At 42.9% G+C, this 15,847-nt stretch overlaps 1 protein-coding gene across 2 annotated transcripts in view; it reads left to right on the top strand.

Annotated features, from left to right (window-relative positions):
• The window catches only part of crybg1a (crystallin beta-gamma domain containing 1a), a 46,216-nt gene that overhangs the window by 13,528 nt on the left and 16,841 nt on the right, over positions 1-15,847 (top strand). Inside the window, exons 2-4 of one of the 2 annotated variants that reach the window (XM_029125753.2) lie at positions 7,690-7,819; positions 12,054-13,474; positions 14,507-15,609. In XM_029125753.2, coding sequence (XP_028981586.2) covers positions 7,690-7,819; positions 12,054-13,474; positions 14,507-15,609 — 2,654 coding nt within the window. Of the gene's footprint in view, positions 1-7,689; positions 7,820-9,240; positions 9,551-12,053; positions 13,475-14,506; positions 15,610-15,847 lie in introns of those variants that run through there. The other variant, XM_029125754.2, reaches the window with a different exon arrangement.

Here is a 15,847-nt window from a genome sequence, read left to right as displayed (position 1 = left end):
GGGATTCTTTACCTATGGATATTGCCTCCACCTTGGAATCACAGGGGAGATAAAGCCCTCTTTGTTACCATACCTCTGGACTCAGTCAACGTTATTGCAACATACAGAACTGCCTGGTTGTTCAAACATTAACCCCATTTCTTCCCTGTGTGTTAACTTGTCCTATGAGATCTGGTGTTCGTTCTGGCTAAGACATGGCTTTTTCCTTAGAGATGTTGTGTGATCGTTCTGGCTCAGACGTGGCTTCTTAGAGCTGTGATGTGTTCAACTTTTTACTTTGAGATCTGGTGTATTTTGTTTTCTGCCACCAAGGTTTTTTTATGCTAATATTTGGGAGACAGATGGTCCATTTGTCATGACTATAGGTTTGCACAGCATTGCATATGTTGCTGTTGCGTGCATAACGCCATCATGTCATGTGTTATGCTACATCTCGGATGTCAATCTTTATGTGCATGAGTGAACAGGAGAGTGAGTGGCAGAATGAATGTGTGCTCTCTTCTCATCCTCCTCCTAAATCAACATGTCAGGATTGTGTAAGGTCATCATTAGAGGGGAAACATGGTTGTTGTGGTAACATCTCACTTTCCCCTTCAGTTACCAATGAAAAGAATGATCAGTAAAGTCTGTGTCACTGCCTAATTCCACAATAACAGGGTGACTCAGTCTTTGTTTTTACAAACTTCAGTATATAATCAGACAGGTGAATGTCATTGCACAACCAAACATGGCATTAGCAATATTATTCAGGTACATTTGTTCATGCTACAACTCCTCTAGCCAGAGTTATCTGGTTCGTTGTCCTCCCCAGCGGTCCGCAGCTCCAGGCATTAGCATTCGCTAGCATTTTACCGGGCCTGTAAGAGAGCTCGTAGCTGTCATCCACCAGCTTTAGACAGCATCAAAGCATGTGAGGAGATACCATCTGTGGCCTTGGCTTTTACTGATGTAATCGTCGAGGCTGTCTTGTGGTCGGGGTCATGAGTATGCATTGATTGATGTCATGTTTGGTTTTTTTGCCTTTGTATAGATGAAAACCAACCGCTTGCCGTTCGTGTAGAATAGAACGCTTTTTAATGTACCATCTAAATTGTTCAATACATAACATTGTAAAAAAGTGTAAAATGATGTCACACAACCAATTAGGTATACTGCATGGAGCATCCATAATTTACTTTTAACATACAACTTTATGCACAGAACCCACTTTCAACAATTTATGCAGAATATTTTACTAAAAACTTTTTTGAAGAACAATGCAGATGTTTGTAATTCAACACTTTGCAAATCAAAATATGCACATACATAATACTAGCTACAAAAATATTGCTCAAATTGTGAAGAACTGGGTAGCCCGGCCTGTATTGACTCTTATGGTATTGCCCACCGGGCAGCTGTTTTGTTCTGTATTGGTTGTTCCGTGATAATCAGGGAGCAGTTGCAAATGAAGTCTAAACTGTTGGGGGATTTTAGGGTCCACAGTCAGTGATTAGGAAATATTATTACGCTATAGGGTTGTTTGTTTTTGGAGAAGCATTCCATACGGGGCGTTTTAAATCCTTTGAGACACCAAGGCAAAATGGACAGGTGTACAGCATTGCATGAGGAAAGATGGATCTGGGGACTTGTATACCCCGGTGAGGATGGGTAGCTCTGTCCTCGCGTGAGGGGTCGTCCATCCTAATGGCCTCCACTATTTAATGGGCGATAAACTTCCTCTCAGCAAACACTTCACCTTCTGCGAGCTGAGCCCCCACCTCAGACAGCCCATCCAACACCTCCCGGTCGCCGTGTTCATCTTGTGCCTTTGCCACTGTTAATCAGGCAGACAACTGGTAGGACAGCTGTATTCACCGTCTTTAATCCCCACAAATCCACAGGCCACTACACTTTCTGGCACCATTGGCGTCATGGTGTTAACCCACGGACACTATGTTGACCCTCTGACAACATGACCAATGCTTTACCAGGTGACCTTATACGTAGCCCACTTTCACAGGCATTGGAATTGTAACAGGATCTTCCTCGGTGAGGCTGCTCACTGGAGACTGGTGGTCCCTGACTCGCGACAAACTCTTCACTAAGCTCTGCAATACTCCCCTTGTTCTTAGCCCCAATGCACATCTGTTGATCCCTTGCGCTGGGCCTTGGAAACCAATCACCGCCTAAAAGGGCTTGCACCTTGAATGATGAAAGTTGGTTTACATTACTTCTTGACTCTGTCATATTCCGCCTCCACAGAAATCCTGCCTTGCAACTCAAGTGGTGCTTGAGGCCAATTTCGTAACACTCAACTGTCTTGTGAAATTGCTGATGTGCTATCTGGCCACAGCTTATGGTGATTCTCTTTCACATTCATTGACATTATATGTCACTTTTCTAAGATGGCTTAGTGATGAAGACTGTAGGGCCAGGAACCGAAAGGTCTCTAGTTCCCCCTCCCAGAGGAAAATGTAAAAAAAAAACTGGTGTGTTCTTGACCAATGCAAATCTAATTGTTCCTGTGTTGTTCTGAATGAAAGCTTAATTACTGCAATTTAAATTTCTGTGCTGTTCACTATCTGTTTTATTCTTTCATACTGCTTCAACAACGTGTCCTCAATTCTGAAAGAACTGGCATACTGTATTCCTGAATTACTGTATTTTATGAACCTCCTCCGTCGATGATAGATAAGCAGTTTCAGGTGGAAGCATCTTTGTGTTAAGCGATGCAGTCTCTGCCCCCTGAAGCCTTCAGTTTAGCCATTTTGAATAGGATTCGGTTCCAACAGTTGTTGTCTCTTTAGTGAGATATCCATCACACCATTTCGAAAGCGTGTGGAGCTAATCTCCAAGGGGTTCTCAGAGGGTTTAGGGCTGAGAATTCTCAGTAGACTTTAAACTAAATCAGTCAAGGTCATCTGACTGGATAGGCACAAGTCTATGATTGGGATAAAGGGTGGAGTAGTCCCATCTCAATGCACACATTGTCTGGAAAAGGTATCAGCCTTTCTAGTTATTACATTTAGGTAATTTCACAGACGCAGATCTCCTAAGAGTGGTTATTATCTCCTGTAAATTCTCATATATGCTGAAATGTAGACAACATTCATTAAGGGTTAAGTAGCTCAATTGTATGGCAAAAACATTCCAGCCTTTCTGCATGTTTTTTTTATGTCCTGTGCATTCAGTGCAGTGTAGCGGTATGTGTTAGAACAGATCAGGCCACTTTACAACCCACTGACAGTCTCCGGAGCTACCAGTGTATACCGCCATAACTTCTGTCTGACTCACCGGCTATGTTGTTAGCGGTATCTTCTCCAGAACCACAGGTCTGAATGCGTAACTGTGAAGGGGTCTCCCAAAACCAGTTACTTATTTGGCTATAGGAAAAATAGCTTCTGTGTAAATACCGCAATGCTAGTTTTATTGAATAGAGCTCTCAGTATCAGACAGTGTTTCTGTTACCATGGAATTGTTCTACTCTGCTGTGCATACTCTCAGACAGTGTTTCTGTTACCATGGAATTGTTCTACTCTGCTGTGCATACTCTCAGACAGTGTTTCTGTTACCATGGAATTGTTCTACTCTGCTGTGCATACTCTCAAACAGTGTTTCTGTTACCATGGAATTGTTCTACTCTGCAGTTCCTACTCTCGGGACAAGTAGAATCTCGAATTTGGTGACCAAGATATTTTGCCTAAAGCATGTTTTCTTTCAGACACAAAAGCTCTTTGTGTTTAAGCCTTCTGTTAAGGCAGGCCTATGTGAAATACTCTGTTAAGGCAGGCCTATGAGAAATACTGGCACATTTTGTTATTCTATAGGGATCCTTTACAACACTCCGGCCCTTACTGTATGCTGCTGTAAACATTAAAGTTGTGTTCTGGACTTGGCATTTGATTGGGCCTGGCGGAAACAAAAATATCTTCTATTACCAGCCACTGGTGAGTCACACAGCCAGCCGCACTCGCAACTGGTATAATGGGGTATGAGTCAGGCCTTGACTTCCCTCCATCCCTTGTCTAAATTTATAAAGGCCGCACAGTGGTTCTCTGCACATGTTTTCTTATGAGTCCCTGTCTGTTTGTTTCTATGTGAGTTTGGATGCGAGTGGTGACTCTTCTGAAACCTCTGGCAAGTTGGCATGATCATGGTGCCGTTGTTCTGTGCCAATCTGTGGGCAGTGCCAAGCTGTCCTGTGTGTGTGTGTGTGTGTGTGTGTGTGTGTGGTATGTGCGTGATACACTGCCTCGTTGGCAGAACAGCTGTTTTGAGTTTTGCCACTGTAGTGTCTATCAATAGAGTTAATAGAAAACAAGAGTGGCATTGTTTTACTGGGGATAAATATGTTCCAGTCACTCAACTTCTGTCTTACCAAAACTGATACATTACAGTGTGCCGTGTAAAGTTAGGAGTTCGGAGTTTCCTCATTACAAAGTTTCGGCATTTCCTAAACATGCCGAGGAAACTAGTGAGAGTGACTGACTGATAGTATCACCCTGCGGTATTTTCTCTTGTCAAGTTTTTACAGATCTTTATACCTGCTCGGAGTAAGAATGAAATAATTTGGTATTACGTAACAGCGGAAGGCTGCGTTCCCGAGAATCAAAACCACAAACTATAATGCGGGAATTCTGAATGACTCACTGATCAGTTACTCAGCATTTGTCTCGAGTCATTTTGATCTTCTCGAACATGGCCACAGTCACTAGGCAGGTTAGAGCTGGTTCTTTTGGGCCTTGTCTTTGAGTCCCTGACATTCTACTGGGTGAAAGGGCTAGGTCAAATGTTGTAATGATGTAACACAGAATGAATGTATGTTTTTTTACTTTTTGGACCATGTCAACCTTAATCATGTTGTGAATTGTGCTTCTCAGTTCTTTGTTTCATAAACTAACAGCTCATAAAAGATGCATGTACTTCTCTAAATGGGCCTCTTTTAGAAGTCTTAAAAGCAGTTACCCTCCAAATTTATAATCATCTGTTCTGATGTTTTCTGTTCAAACCATAATTTTTCTTTCTTCCGTATTTGTTTTCCCCTTGGGGTTGATGTCAGCACATAAACAGTTTGCATGCCACTTCTAAATGCTTCCTCTTCGGACCTACAAAATCACTATAATTTCGCTGGAAACATTCATAATCAAAACCATTCGTGCATGGTGGCACGTGAATTAAAAGCCTCCCTGGTTCATCCCCAATTCATGGTCCATAGACCAACATTGGCAGCGCTCCTTCCTGCACCGTTTCATGTCTAACCTGTATCAGTTTACTTACCAGTCAGTCGTTAACAGTGGAGGCTGGCTTCAAAGTGTCGGCAAAGTTGGCATGACCAGTGCAATTAAACATGCATGCCAAGGCAAACAATACATTTTGTACCATGCTGCCAGCCTGGTTGTCTTAGATTATTATTACTTTATACTGGTTCCTCATTGAAAAAATATTGTCACAAATACACCCTCTTCTGGACAAAGAGGGTACAGCAAAGCCAGAAGACGGCTGTCAATGTTACCAGCTGCAGTATTTTGGAAAGTCATGGGCTGCTTTGGTGACAAACTACATAACTAATTAATGTAGTTAATTTGTTTCTAAACAAATTGTGAGCGTACTCAGTTGCATAGGATCAGTGGAATGTTATATCATGTTGCATTCTGGGTGTGACTTCTATAACCAACTTTAATGGGGGGGGGGAGCAGGCACATGGGTTGAGCGTCCTTTGACAACACAGTCCCTTTGGGGAGAGTAATTACATTTAACACCCCTCTTCGCACAAATGTCCCAGAATGCACGCTGGTATTCTAACTGTTACACAAACATACTGATGTTAGCTTGTGACTAATCTAAAGTGGGGTGAATTTCATCTCACAAGTCGTTGTCCTATTTCTTTCAACACCGTTGTCTCCTCTGTACAGTATACTTACAGCGAATGCTCTGATGGACCACTGATGGAACTCTTTTGGAGGAAGGACATGTTTCTGTTTGTCCCTGTACTGCATTATATGTTTGTACATGGTGTTTAAAGAGAAGAACAGAAGGGTTTCCTGTGGACAGAGTTGGTGAGGTGACTTTGTTGAACTTTGAGTTAGTAAAGTGAGGATGCCTGGGCATGTGACAGGGGCTCAGCTATTAGCCAGGTCAGTTAAATGTTAACACTTTATTCAGGACAAAGGTACAGACAGATTTTTCTTTTTACGAAGCGGAGGGTTGTGTGTGTGTGTGTGTCAAAGGAGTGTGAATTTTCTTTTAATTCTGGGGAGGGCTGTGTGTTTTTTGTGGGGAGGCAGAGGAGAGGGCAGTGTGGATTGTTTTGTGGTGGGGGTTGTTTTAAAGCGGTTTTGTTGATTTTGTTAACTTGTTCCATCCTTCCCCTGGCTTGTGTTATGGTACTTCCCTATAGAGGGATCTTCCAAGAATCTGAGCTCCGTTCAGTTGTTCATGTTTGTAAGAATGTTCAGGTGGAAATATGTAATGAAGCACAAACATGCATCTGCCCTCCAACAAGTAGAACAGGAATCACATCTGCTCTATTCTTGGAAATTTGTTGCACCACTGCCAGTTCGTGTTTCCGTCCCAGCGTTTCCGTACCAATGCCAATCCACATGACACAACCAAATGGGACCTGGCTTGACTGACTGTGGCACCCATCGAATCTATGACAATATCATACTTTTGGACAAAAGTATAGTATTGGACAAAATGAATTTCAATATAGCTAGCTTGGTAAATAATTAACATTTTGCTAGTTGTATAACTGAACAGCACCTGTTTATCTACACATTTTTCACCATGGAGGCTACTGCATATCTGTGTGTACAGGAGCCACTGAAAAACATACCTGGATGGGGTAAAAAGTGTAATGGGTCCAACCTCTTGGACATTTTTACTGTCGTAGTATTTAGAGGGTGAACTTTTTTTTAAATACAAGGGGAGACAGAAATATAAATAACAAACTTTCCCTAACGGCTTCTGGGGAAGGGTTGTCACTAGTTTCTATAAATTATAAATTATCTGTCTTCACAAAATTAGATCTGATCCAAACCACACCATTATATTAATGCCGAAGCCTAATTGTCTGAACATTTTACATTCTTAATAGATTACTCTAATTTAGACCTTTTACACCATAGCCTGATCAATTTGTACTGATCAAGATACAGTATATTTTCTTGAAAAGTTTGATTTTGGCAAAAATGTGTCACTGACTTGCCCATGGATTAAATGTTTAGCATTCAGACAATGGGAAGCTGGGCATTTGACTAGGCAAGTGTGATATACAACACGGTTATAAGCTTGATAGATTTAGTGGCAGGGAAACTAACAATATCCACGGTTGTGGTACAGATGAAGACTGAATGGGAAGCTGGCTAGATTTCTTTTTTTAAAACAGTTAATTTCTTTGTTTCAAGTATTCAGGGGAGGTGACTGTACCTTTTGCACGTTCAATTTGAAGCGGCCATCAAATGTTAAATGTGCTAACAACACCAGCCAGGGGACCAGTGGTGTTAGGAAGATCAGTCGTTCCATGGGTTTGATGTGTGAGGAAGATTCTGGTTCAAGGGACGGGACGCAATAGACAGAAATACAAACGAGAAGCTGGGAGAAGTGGTTGAGGTAGTTACTTGGTGAGGTCTGCTTGCTCGTAGCCTAACAGCACCCCCACCCCCCTCTCACTGTTGTCTCTCACTCTCTATCTCTCCTTCTCTGCGACAGGAGTTTTGACCAGATGAGTGTGTCAACAGGGTACAGTGTGAGGACAGAGGGGGACCAGGATGATACCTCCATGCAAAGCTTGGACATGTCGGCCTTTAGCAGCCTCAGCCCCAAGAAGTCCAGAAAGAAGGTATGTCACGACACTGGAATAGGAGTCCTCCTTTGTGTTGTAAAGAATAATCTGAAAATATCCATTGTATTTTGAGTTATTGTACTTTAAACTTCAACTTTTACTTCATGTGAGGCACCCCTAGAGGGACTTTGAAATGAAATGTCTTATTGAAATGTTAGTTTACATACAAGTTCTGCTACTGTTCTTTTACTTTCTATGTCAAACATGTTGTGGTTAGATTCATATAAAACACACTTGATTAAACAATGACTAATTCTTATCAGTTTAGAGTGATGTAATCTATCATTTAGCTTTGAGGCTTGTTCTCGATACTACTGCTGACCACCTCTTGCTCCAAGCCAGGCTGTGCAGGTCTTTGTGCAGTATGCAGTGGAGGGCAGTGTTGACTCATTTTGCAGGGCCTTGTCCAGAAAGGTTGGCTGAATCCTAAACCAGATCCTTCCCCTTGCTGCCCAGCCCTCCATTTTCTGATCAAGCGTGCCTCTGCCATGCACAATTGTTGAAGAACCAAAGGATTTAACAGGATTCAGGGTGAAAGTGGTAATTAGACCCTTCGGTAACCACTTTGACCAGGCCAGTGTGTGGCGCTGTCCCAAAACCCACTGTGAGATGTAGTTAGACATTTACGTCAGCAGTACAAGTTCCTCAAACAGACACCTCACTTAAAGTTTATGAGTCATTTTATAGCTTTGTGTTATTTTCAAGTTGGGTCTTGAATTTTTTTTTCTTTGCTTGCAATGTTTCTTTCATAGCAGATTTTTGTACAAAAATTACTAGGATTAAGGGCAGATATATTTGTGATAAATCACAGATAAAATAGTTTTCAGTAACACCTCAAATGCCTTGAGTTAGTTGTGTTTTAAAGGTGTGTTGAATACATCTAGAAACCTGAACAACAGTACATGTGGTTTTACCTTTCATGTATTTCTTGAATTGTCGGAGACCATTTGAAAAAAAAAGAATAAGGGTCTCTTTTCAACACGATATTCAATGAGTAAGTCTGGTTGAGACGTTGTCCTCGGTTAAACCATTTCTACTTCCGAAGGAGAAGTGTGCACACATATAGTCCATGCCCCCTTATAAAACAGTAACCACAAACCATTAACAATGTGCCAGTCACGAGGGAATTCAAAAATGCACTCTGCCACGTGTCAGAGTGACTCAGATGCATGCATTAATAAGCCAATATACAAATACACTGTTACATTGAACTACAATACACTAACTGTATTTCAGTTCCTTGTCTTATTCCAACTTAAAGTAGATCTCCTGTCTACTAAGTTGTTATATTGATGAGGAGGTTAGCGGACTTCCGACTGAAGGAAGGGTGGAGTTGGTTTGGCAGACATCCGTGTCCATACATGCTCAATGGATCATTCATTCCTGCGGCTGTTCGCTATGTGAAAGCTCTTTCACAATTCTCTTTCATGCTGCACTTCACCTGGTGTGGTACCAATGGAATTATGCCGGGAAGAAAATTACATTCATTTGTTTGATACAAGTCTAATCAGGACTAGGCAGGTACAGATATATACCAACTTCACACATCTCTTGGTTCATTTGTTTCCCACATTGTTGGATTTTGCGACCTCATGACTTTCATCCCAGCTTATCGGGAGGCTGATAAATATTTACCTTTTGCACCTGATAAGCCAGTGGTGTAGCAGGATATGGTGAGTGTCTTGGGACTCTGAAGAAAGTTACATTTCAGCAGTTGTCGCTAAAATGGTATGTACTGGTCTCCTGTTACATGCATTATTTTATTTTATGATCAGGATCTATAACCTAGTTCAGTCAATTGCAGTAGGGAGGCATAAAGCATGACAAACTCTTTAATCCTGCTGGGCATCTCTTTATTCCATTACTAATTGGAAGAAAGTGGCAAATGTTACTGAAAGGATTGTTGCCGAATAAATAAAATGAACAAACATATTACAAAATGGTTTATTAAAAGCAGCAAAGGTTGTAATCACTTATCTGGCAACATAAAGTGTGAATAAGACATACGTTTAAACTTGAGTCACTAAACAAACATTTATCCAGAGGGTCCAGAACCCAGTGCTTACATCTCCATACTTAGCCACAACCTTGGCATTGCAAACGCCTTCTCAACCAACTGAGCAGCATGGCAAGAGGCAGACAGATTCATTTAACCAGGGGCAACAGATATTAATGCATATATTTAACCCTTCCTATGAGGCTTTATATGACATCATATATTTAACTTAATTCATGTTGCTTACTGTCTCTGTATTTTGTGTATTGTGTATTATATTGTGTATTATATTCTATGCGTGTATTGGCTTATTTGTATGGGTGATATTTAGTCTAATTGTGCTGCACAAAACTTATTGCAAATGTTTCACCCGTTTGTTCCTTTTGGCTTCCACCTACTGAATGCTGCATTGAACTTCCATGGTTACTGAATTTTGGGCATTGCAGAACTGTTCCTATTATATTATATCTGCTTAATTGACCACCCAAATGCAGTAGAAACAATAATTTTCTTCTCTGGCTGATGTTAGAGACACCGTTTCACTAGTTTTTATAGCAGATGGTACAGTGATGGGAAAAAATATTTGATCCCCTGCTGAGTTCTTTTACATTTGCCCACTGACAAAGAAATGATCAGTCTATAGTTTTAATGGTATGTTTATTTGAACAGTGAAAGAAAGAATAACAACAACAAAATCCAGAAAAACACATGTCAAAATGTTATAAATCAATTTGCATTTTAATGAGTGAAATAAGTATTTGATCCCCTCTCAGTCAGAAAGATTTCTGGCTCCCAGGTGTCTTTTATAAAGGTAACGAGCTGAGATTAGGAGTACACTCTTAAAGGGAGTGCTCCTAATCTCAGTTTGTTACCTGTAAATGAGACACCTGTCCACAGAAGCAATCAATCAATCAGATTCCAAACTCTCCACCATGGCCAAGAGCTGACCAAGGATGTCAGGGACAAGATTGTAGACCTACACAAGGCTGGAATGGGCTACAAGACCATCGCCAAGCAGATTTGTGAGAAGGTGACAATAGTTGGTCCGATTATTCGCAAATGGAAGAAACCCAAAAGAACTGTCAGTCTCCCTCCGTCTGGGGCTCCATGCAAGATCTCACCTCATGGATTTGCAATGATCATGAGAACGGTGAGGAATCAGCCCAGACCTACATGGGAAGATCTTTTCAATCATCTCAAGGCAGTTTGGACTAAAGTCACCAAGAAAACAATTGGTAACACACTACGCCATGAAGGACTGAAATCCTGCAGCGCCCGAAAGGTCCCCCTGCTCAAGAAAGAACATGTACAGGCCCGTCTGAAGCTTGCCAATGAACATCTGAATGATTCAGAGGAGAACTGGGTGAAAGTGTTGTGGTCCGATGAGACCAAAATCAAGCTCTTTGGCATCAACTCGCCATGTTTGGAGGAGGAGGAATGCTGCCTCTAACCCCAAGAACACCATTGCCACCGTCAAACATGGAGGTGGAAACATTATGCTTTGGGGGTGTTTTTCTGCTAAGGGTCAGGAAAACTTCACAAACTTCCATGTACTTCCATGTCCATGTACCCTCATCGAATACTTTTTTACTCATTAAAATTCTAAATCAATTCATATATTTTTTTACATGCGTTTTTCTGGATTATATTGTTATTCTGTCTCTCATTGATAATTTCTTTGTTAGTGGGCAAACGTACAAAATCAGCAGGGGATCAAATATTTTTTTCCCTCACTGTATCTACCGACCTGTGTTATCTCAACAACTCCCAACAAGTGTTCCTCGTAGGCATTTTTCCACACTGCCCCTTCAACCAGGAAGTTGTGTGGGTCAACACATGAGGGCACGCTTAATCACTTGACAACCTCAGTTAGCTCATCAGGCACCCCAGCCTGCCCCTGGGATTTGAAAGGGAAAATGAGACCGGGAAATCCCTGTTGCCAACGCCTCCCCACTCTCTGGGCGAAGCAGACCAATTTGTGTTGTCCTTGGGGCTTCCGAGTCCTGTTAGCTGTACAGCCATGCCTCAGACTTGTTTTAACTCTGGTGGTCGCTTAGTGCTACATAAAGAATGCCTTAGAATGCCCTACAGTATGACCAACTTACTGGAGCTTGACTTGTGAGACGGGAGGGGACCCAACCTCTGAGGATATTATTATTGCCATGGCAAAAACAGAAGGTGTGTTTGCACTCAGTCTGGTTACTTATCAGTTCTTTTCTTTTTGTCTCCTCCCAGAGCTCAGACGGAGTGTTCAACCGTATCGGCAGTTTCTTTTCCAGCAAGAGAAAGAAGAGCCAGAGCAAATCATTCTCAGCAGGTTCAGAGGATGGGTCCTTGCAGGGTTCTGGCTCCCCTGCTTCTCCTCACTCCCCTGGTTCTTTCTTCTTCCCCCACCAACCTCCAGAGGAGGACAGTCAGAGGACCCCGACCCCGACCCGAAGAGAGGCGGAGGTAGTGGGAGGTTCGGAGGGAGCCAGATCACTGCGAGGGAATCCGTCAGAGGGATCAGTGTTTAGTGGCAGCTCCAGCCCAAGTACCTCCAGCCAAAGTTCTTTGTTTGCTGTGGACACAGGGCACCTGCCTTTTGCAGACAATGACAGCAGCGGCCGGGGAAGCGTAAAGGAGTTGCAGGTGTCCAGGGTGAGTCGGGTGGAGGCAGAGGCAGATGGAGAGGCAGACAGGAATTCTGGAAATCTGTCTTCCGCAAACCTGTTTCCCTCCGGAGCAGTGCGAGGGCCAGAGCTGAGCTTCACTGAGGACTTTGAGGGGGAGGTAAACAGGAAGCTGCAGGTACATATTGAACAAACTACTGTGAAAGACAGGGAGGGATCGGAAGGCAGCAGCCCAGCCACCCGGAACAACCTCAGTTCATTTGAGCTCTCCCAATCTCAGTTTACCACTGGCGCCACCTCTCCGGTCACGGAAAATAAAAAGACCTCTCTGAAGACATCTGTTGGAGGGAAGGTTAGTTATCTGGTGGGAGTCACTTTGGGCTCTCAGTCCCGAACCCCTTCCTCTTCAGACCATCAGCCAGAGGGAGAAGAGGGGGAGGACAGCCCAGCTATGGGGAAGAAGCATCGGAGAAGGGCTCTGAAATCCAGCAGCAGCAGTGACATAGCTCCACCCAACCAGACCCCAGCATCGGATTCACCTGGGACACTACACAAAGCCTTGTGGGTGGAGACGGACCTGGGAGAGGAGGAGTGGGAGAGGAAGGGGGAGACAGCAAACTCACTTCAAGCCTTGGCCATACCTGTTACTGTCGCCCCCGTGGAGGTAACTGAAACTGCAGGTGTCCCAGCCACCACTACAGAGTTATCAGAAGCAGCACATGGTGGCAAAGGGCCAATCCTGGCTGGATACACAACACCAGCCTCCAGGGAGACGGAAACAAACACAGCCCGGCCAGAGGAGCTCAGTTCAGGCATAAATTCCGAGACCAGTTCCCCTCTGGAGGACTGGACGGGTCTGAGCAAAGAGGAAAAGCGCAGGAGTTTGAGACTGTCCCATAGTGAGAAGCTTTTCACTAAGGAGGTGTACGTGAGCCCTGAGCCAAGTTTTGATGTTTTTGATGACGAGCCGAAGGACGCCGAACCGAACAAGAACAACATCAAAGATTTGGCGTCAAAGATCACTCAGAGGTCGGAGGTGAATCTGTAAGTGTTTTTTTTCTTTTTCTTTGCTCTTTTTAAAAAGCACTCTAATCCTGAACAGGGAAAGGGGGAGTGAGACAGAGATTGTGGGGTGTGCAACCTGAGCCCAGTGTTCACCTGCCTCTTTGTACTAGAGGAGAACAAAAAGAGTAGTTCTTCACACAGCTGAGAAATATCCTGCGTCACTGAAACGTTTAAGTACAATGCTAATAGTCTAATACTTGGACTGCATGCTACTCACATTATGTATTCAGGAGGCCACATACTGTACAACAATATCTTCATGTGTTTGCTCCAGGCGTTATTTCTGTCCTGAATATTGAGTCATGACAAAAGATACTCTATAGGTTACCACATGTCACTGTTTGACTAATGCTTTACGGAATGGAATCAGTACAATGCTGATAAAAGTAAGACTTCAGGTATCTTTGTATGTCATAAGCACTATGTATTTAGTGGAACAGTATAGCCTGCTTTTATATTAAAACTGTGTTATACATAACAAGAATGTAATCGGATGCCTTGTAGGATATTTTGTCCTGCTTCTATGTTGAAAGTGATATCAGTTTAGCATAAATCGGTTTTGTCATGGTAAACAGAGGAGAGCAAATGTATTCAGGTTTCCTTCAGGACAATTCAAATACTGTATGTTAAACAAATATTGTGATTTTATTTTTAACAATATTTATAACAAATAAATATGTCCTCAACCTTCCACTCCCACACCTGCCCTATATCTAGAAAAATTAAAAAAATTATCTTCAGATGGAAGACTATTCAAAATAGTTTATCAATAAACATTTAAAATGTACACAACAACATAAATAAAATACAACAGGAGTGGTCCATAAGCTTGACTATTTATTGTCGGGTTCCCTGCCTAATGGGTTTTCCAAAAGCCATTGCTCCTCCCAGACACACGCCACTCCTTCCTATTTACAATTGTCTTCCAGTATTTTGATCCCATTTCTGCCTCCTCCCTTATTTAGTGTTGTTTTTAATGTAAAAACCTGTTTTTCTCTCTTCTCTGCGCAGTCTGCCCAGTCTTAAGAAGGTGTGTGTGGAAGATGTCAAGGATGATTATATCGTAACTGCAGAAGCATTTACTGAATATGCTGACCTTAGTCACCATGAGGCCAAGGCTGTAGACTGTTCCCCAACGACCCCAGTCCCAGAGCTGGATGCGGCCTCTCCAACTACAACCATGCCAGGTCGTAAAACACAGACCTACTCTAGTTCAGGAATTAGAGGTCAGAGAACGCCCCAGGTCACAGCGTCTAAACCAGGGGATGCCAGTGTGTCAAAGATCCCATCTTCACCAACTGAACCCAAGTCTAAAGCTGTCATGGGCATGGCTATAGGCAAAGGTTTCACAGGTGGCGCCATTGCAGGGATTTCTAGTGGGGCTCCATCACAAAGGACACCTAAAGATGGTAGCGAAAAACCCCAGGTTGCATCTCCTACGTCGAAAGATCCATCAGTTGCATGTAAAACAGAGGTCACTGACAGCTCCAAGTCGAGGATCCCCAAAAAGTCATTGACAGAAGGTGTATCGAAACCATCACTTTCAGCAGACGTTACCACGGCGATCAGTCTTTCAGAGGCTGGGGCTGTGCCTCTGCCCACGGCTGGTTTCAAACCACAGAAGAACCCGAAACCTAAACATTTAATTATGAAAACAGACAAAAAGCCTTTTACAGAGGAAGTGAAGACTGTGAGTTCTGGGGAAATACCAACTAGTAGGCCGGTTAAAGCAGAAGAGCTCTCCCCTACTAAAGAATCAGTCATGTCATCTATGTCCAGCACAGACCCTGAGGAGAAAATGACTACAGCTAAAACCAGGGAACCAAAAGACTCAAAAAAACAGGGCTCCACACGCCCAGACAACAACAGCAGCAGCATGATACCAAAGAGCCGTTTACCCAAAGCCCCTGACAACTCTTCATCTCCGGCCGTCAGAAAGCTGAAAGATGGCAAACTCCACACCAGCGACACAGGCAGTAAAAAGATCCACATCACTGAGAAAGCTTCCAGTGCCAGTAGTCTGCCATCCATGCCAACCAGTCCAAAGCAGCTGGAGCTTCCGAGCCCAGAGGACAGGCCAACCGATGAGACACTGACACCGGAAACGAAGAAGGGTAAGCTTGGAAAGCTAACAAATTTCACACATGTGTATTTAATAGTGCTAATACTTCAGCAATATCCAATGCAGATTATAAGTGTAATTTCACACATGTGTATTTAATAGTGCTAATACTTCAGCAATATCCAATGCAGATTATAAGTGTAATAGGGTTACTGTTGCACAATGAATGACCATTAGACACTTATTGGAGCTTTCAAAGCATTGACGAATATGAGGTATTGTAGATGTCA

The sequence above is a fragment of the Esox lucius genome, chromosome 15 (assembly GCF_011004845.1).
Source record: "Esox lucius isolate fEsoLuc1 chromosome 15, fEsoLuc1.pri, whole genome shotgun sequence".
Taxonomy (NCBI): domain Eukaryota; kingdom Metazoa; phylum Chordata; class Actinopteri; order Esociformes; family Esocidae; genus Esox; species Esox lucius.
This window is presented reverse-complemented; position numbering and strand designations above follow the sequence as displayed.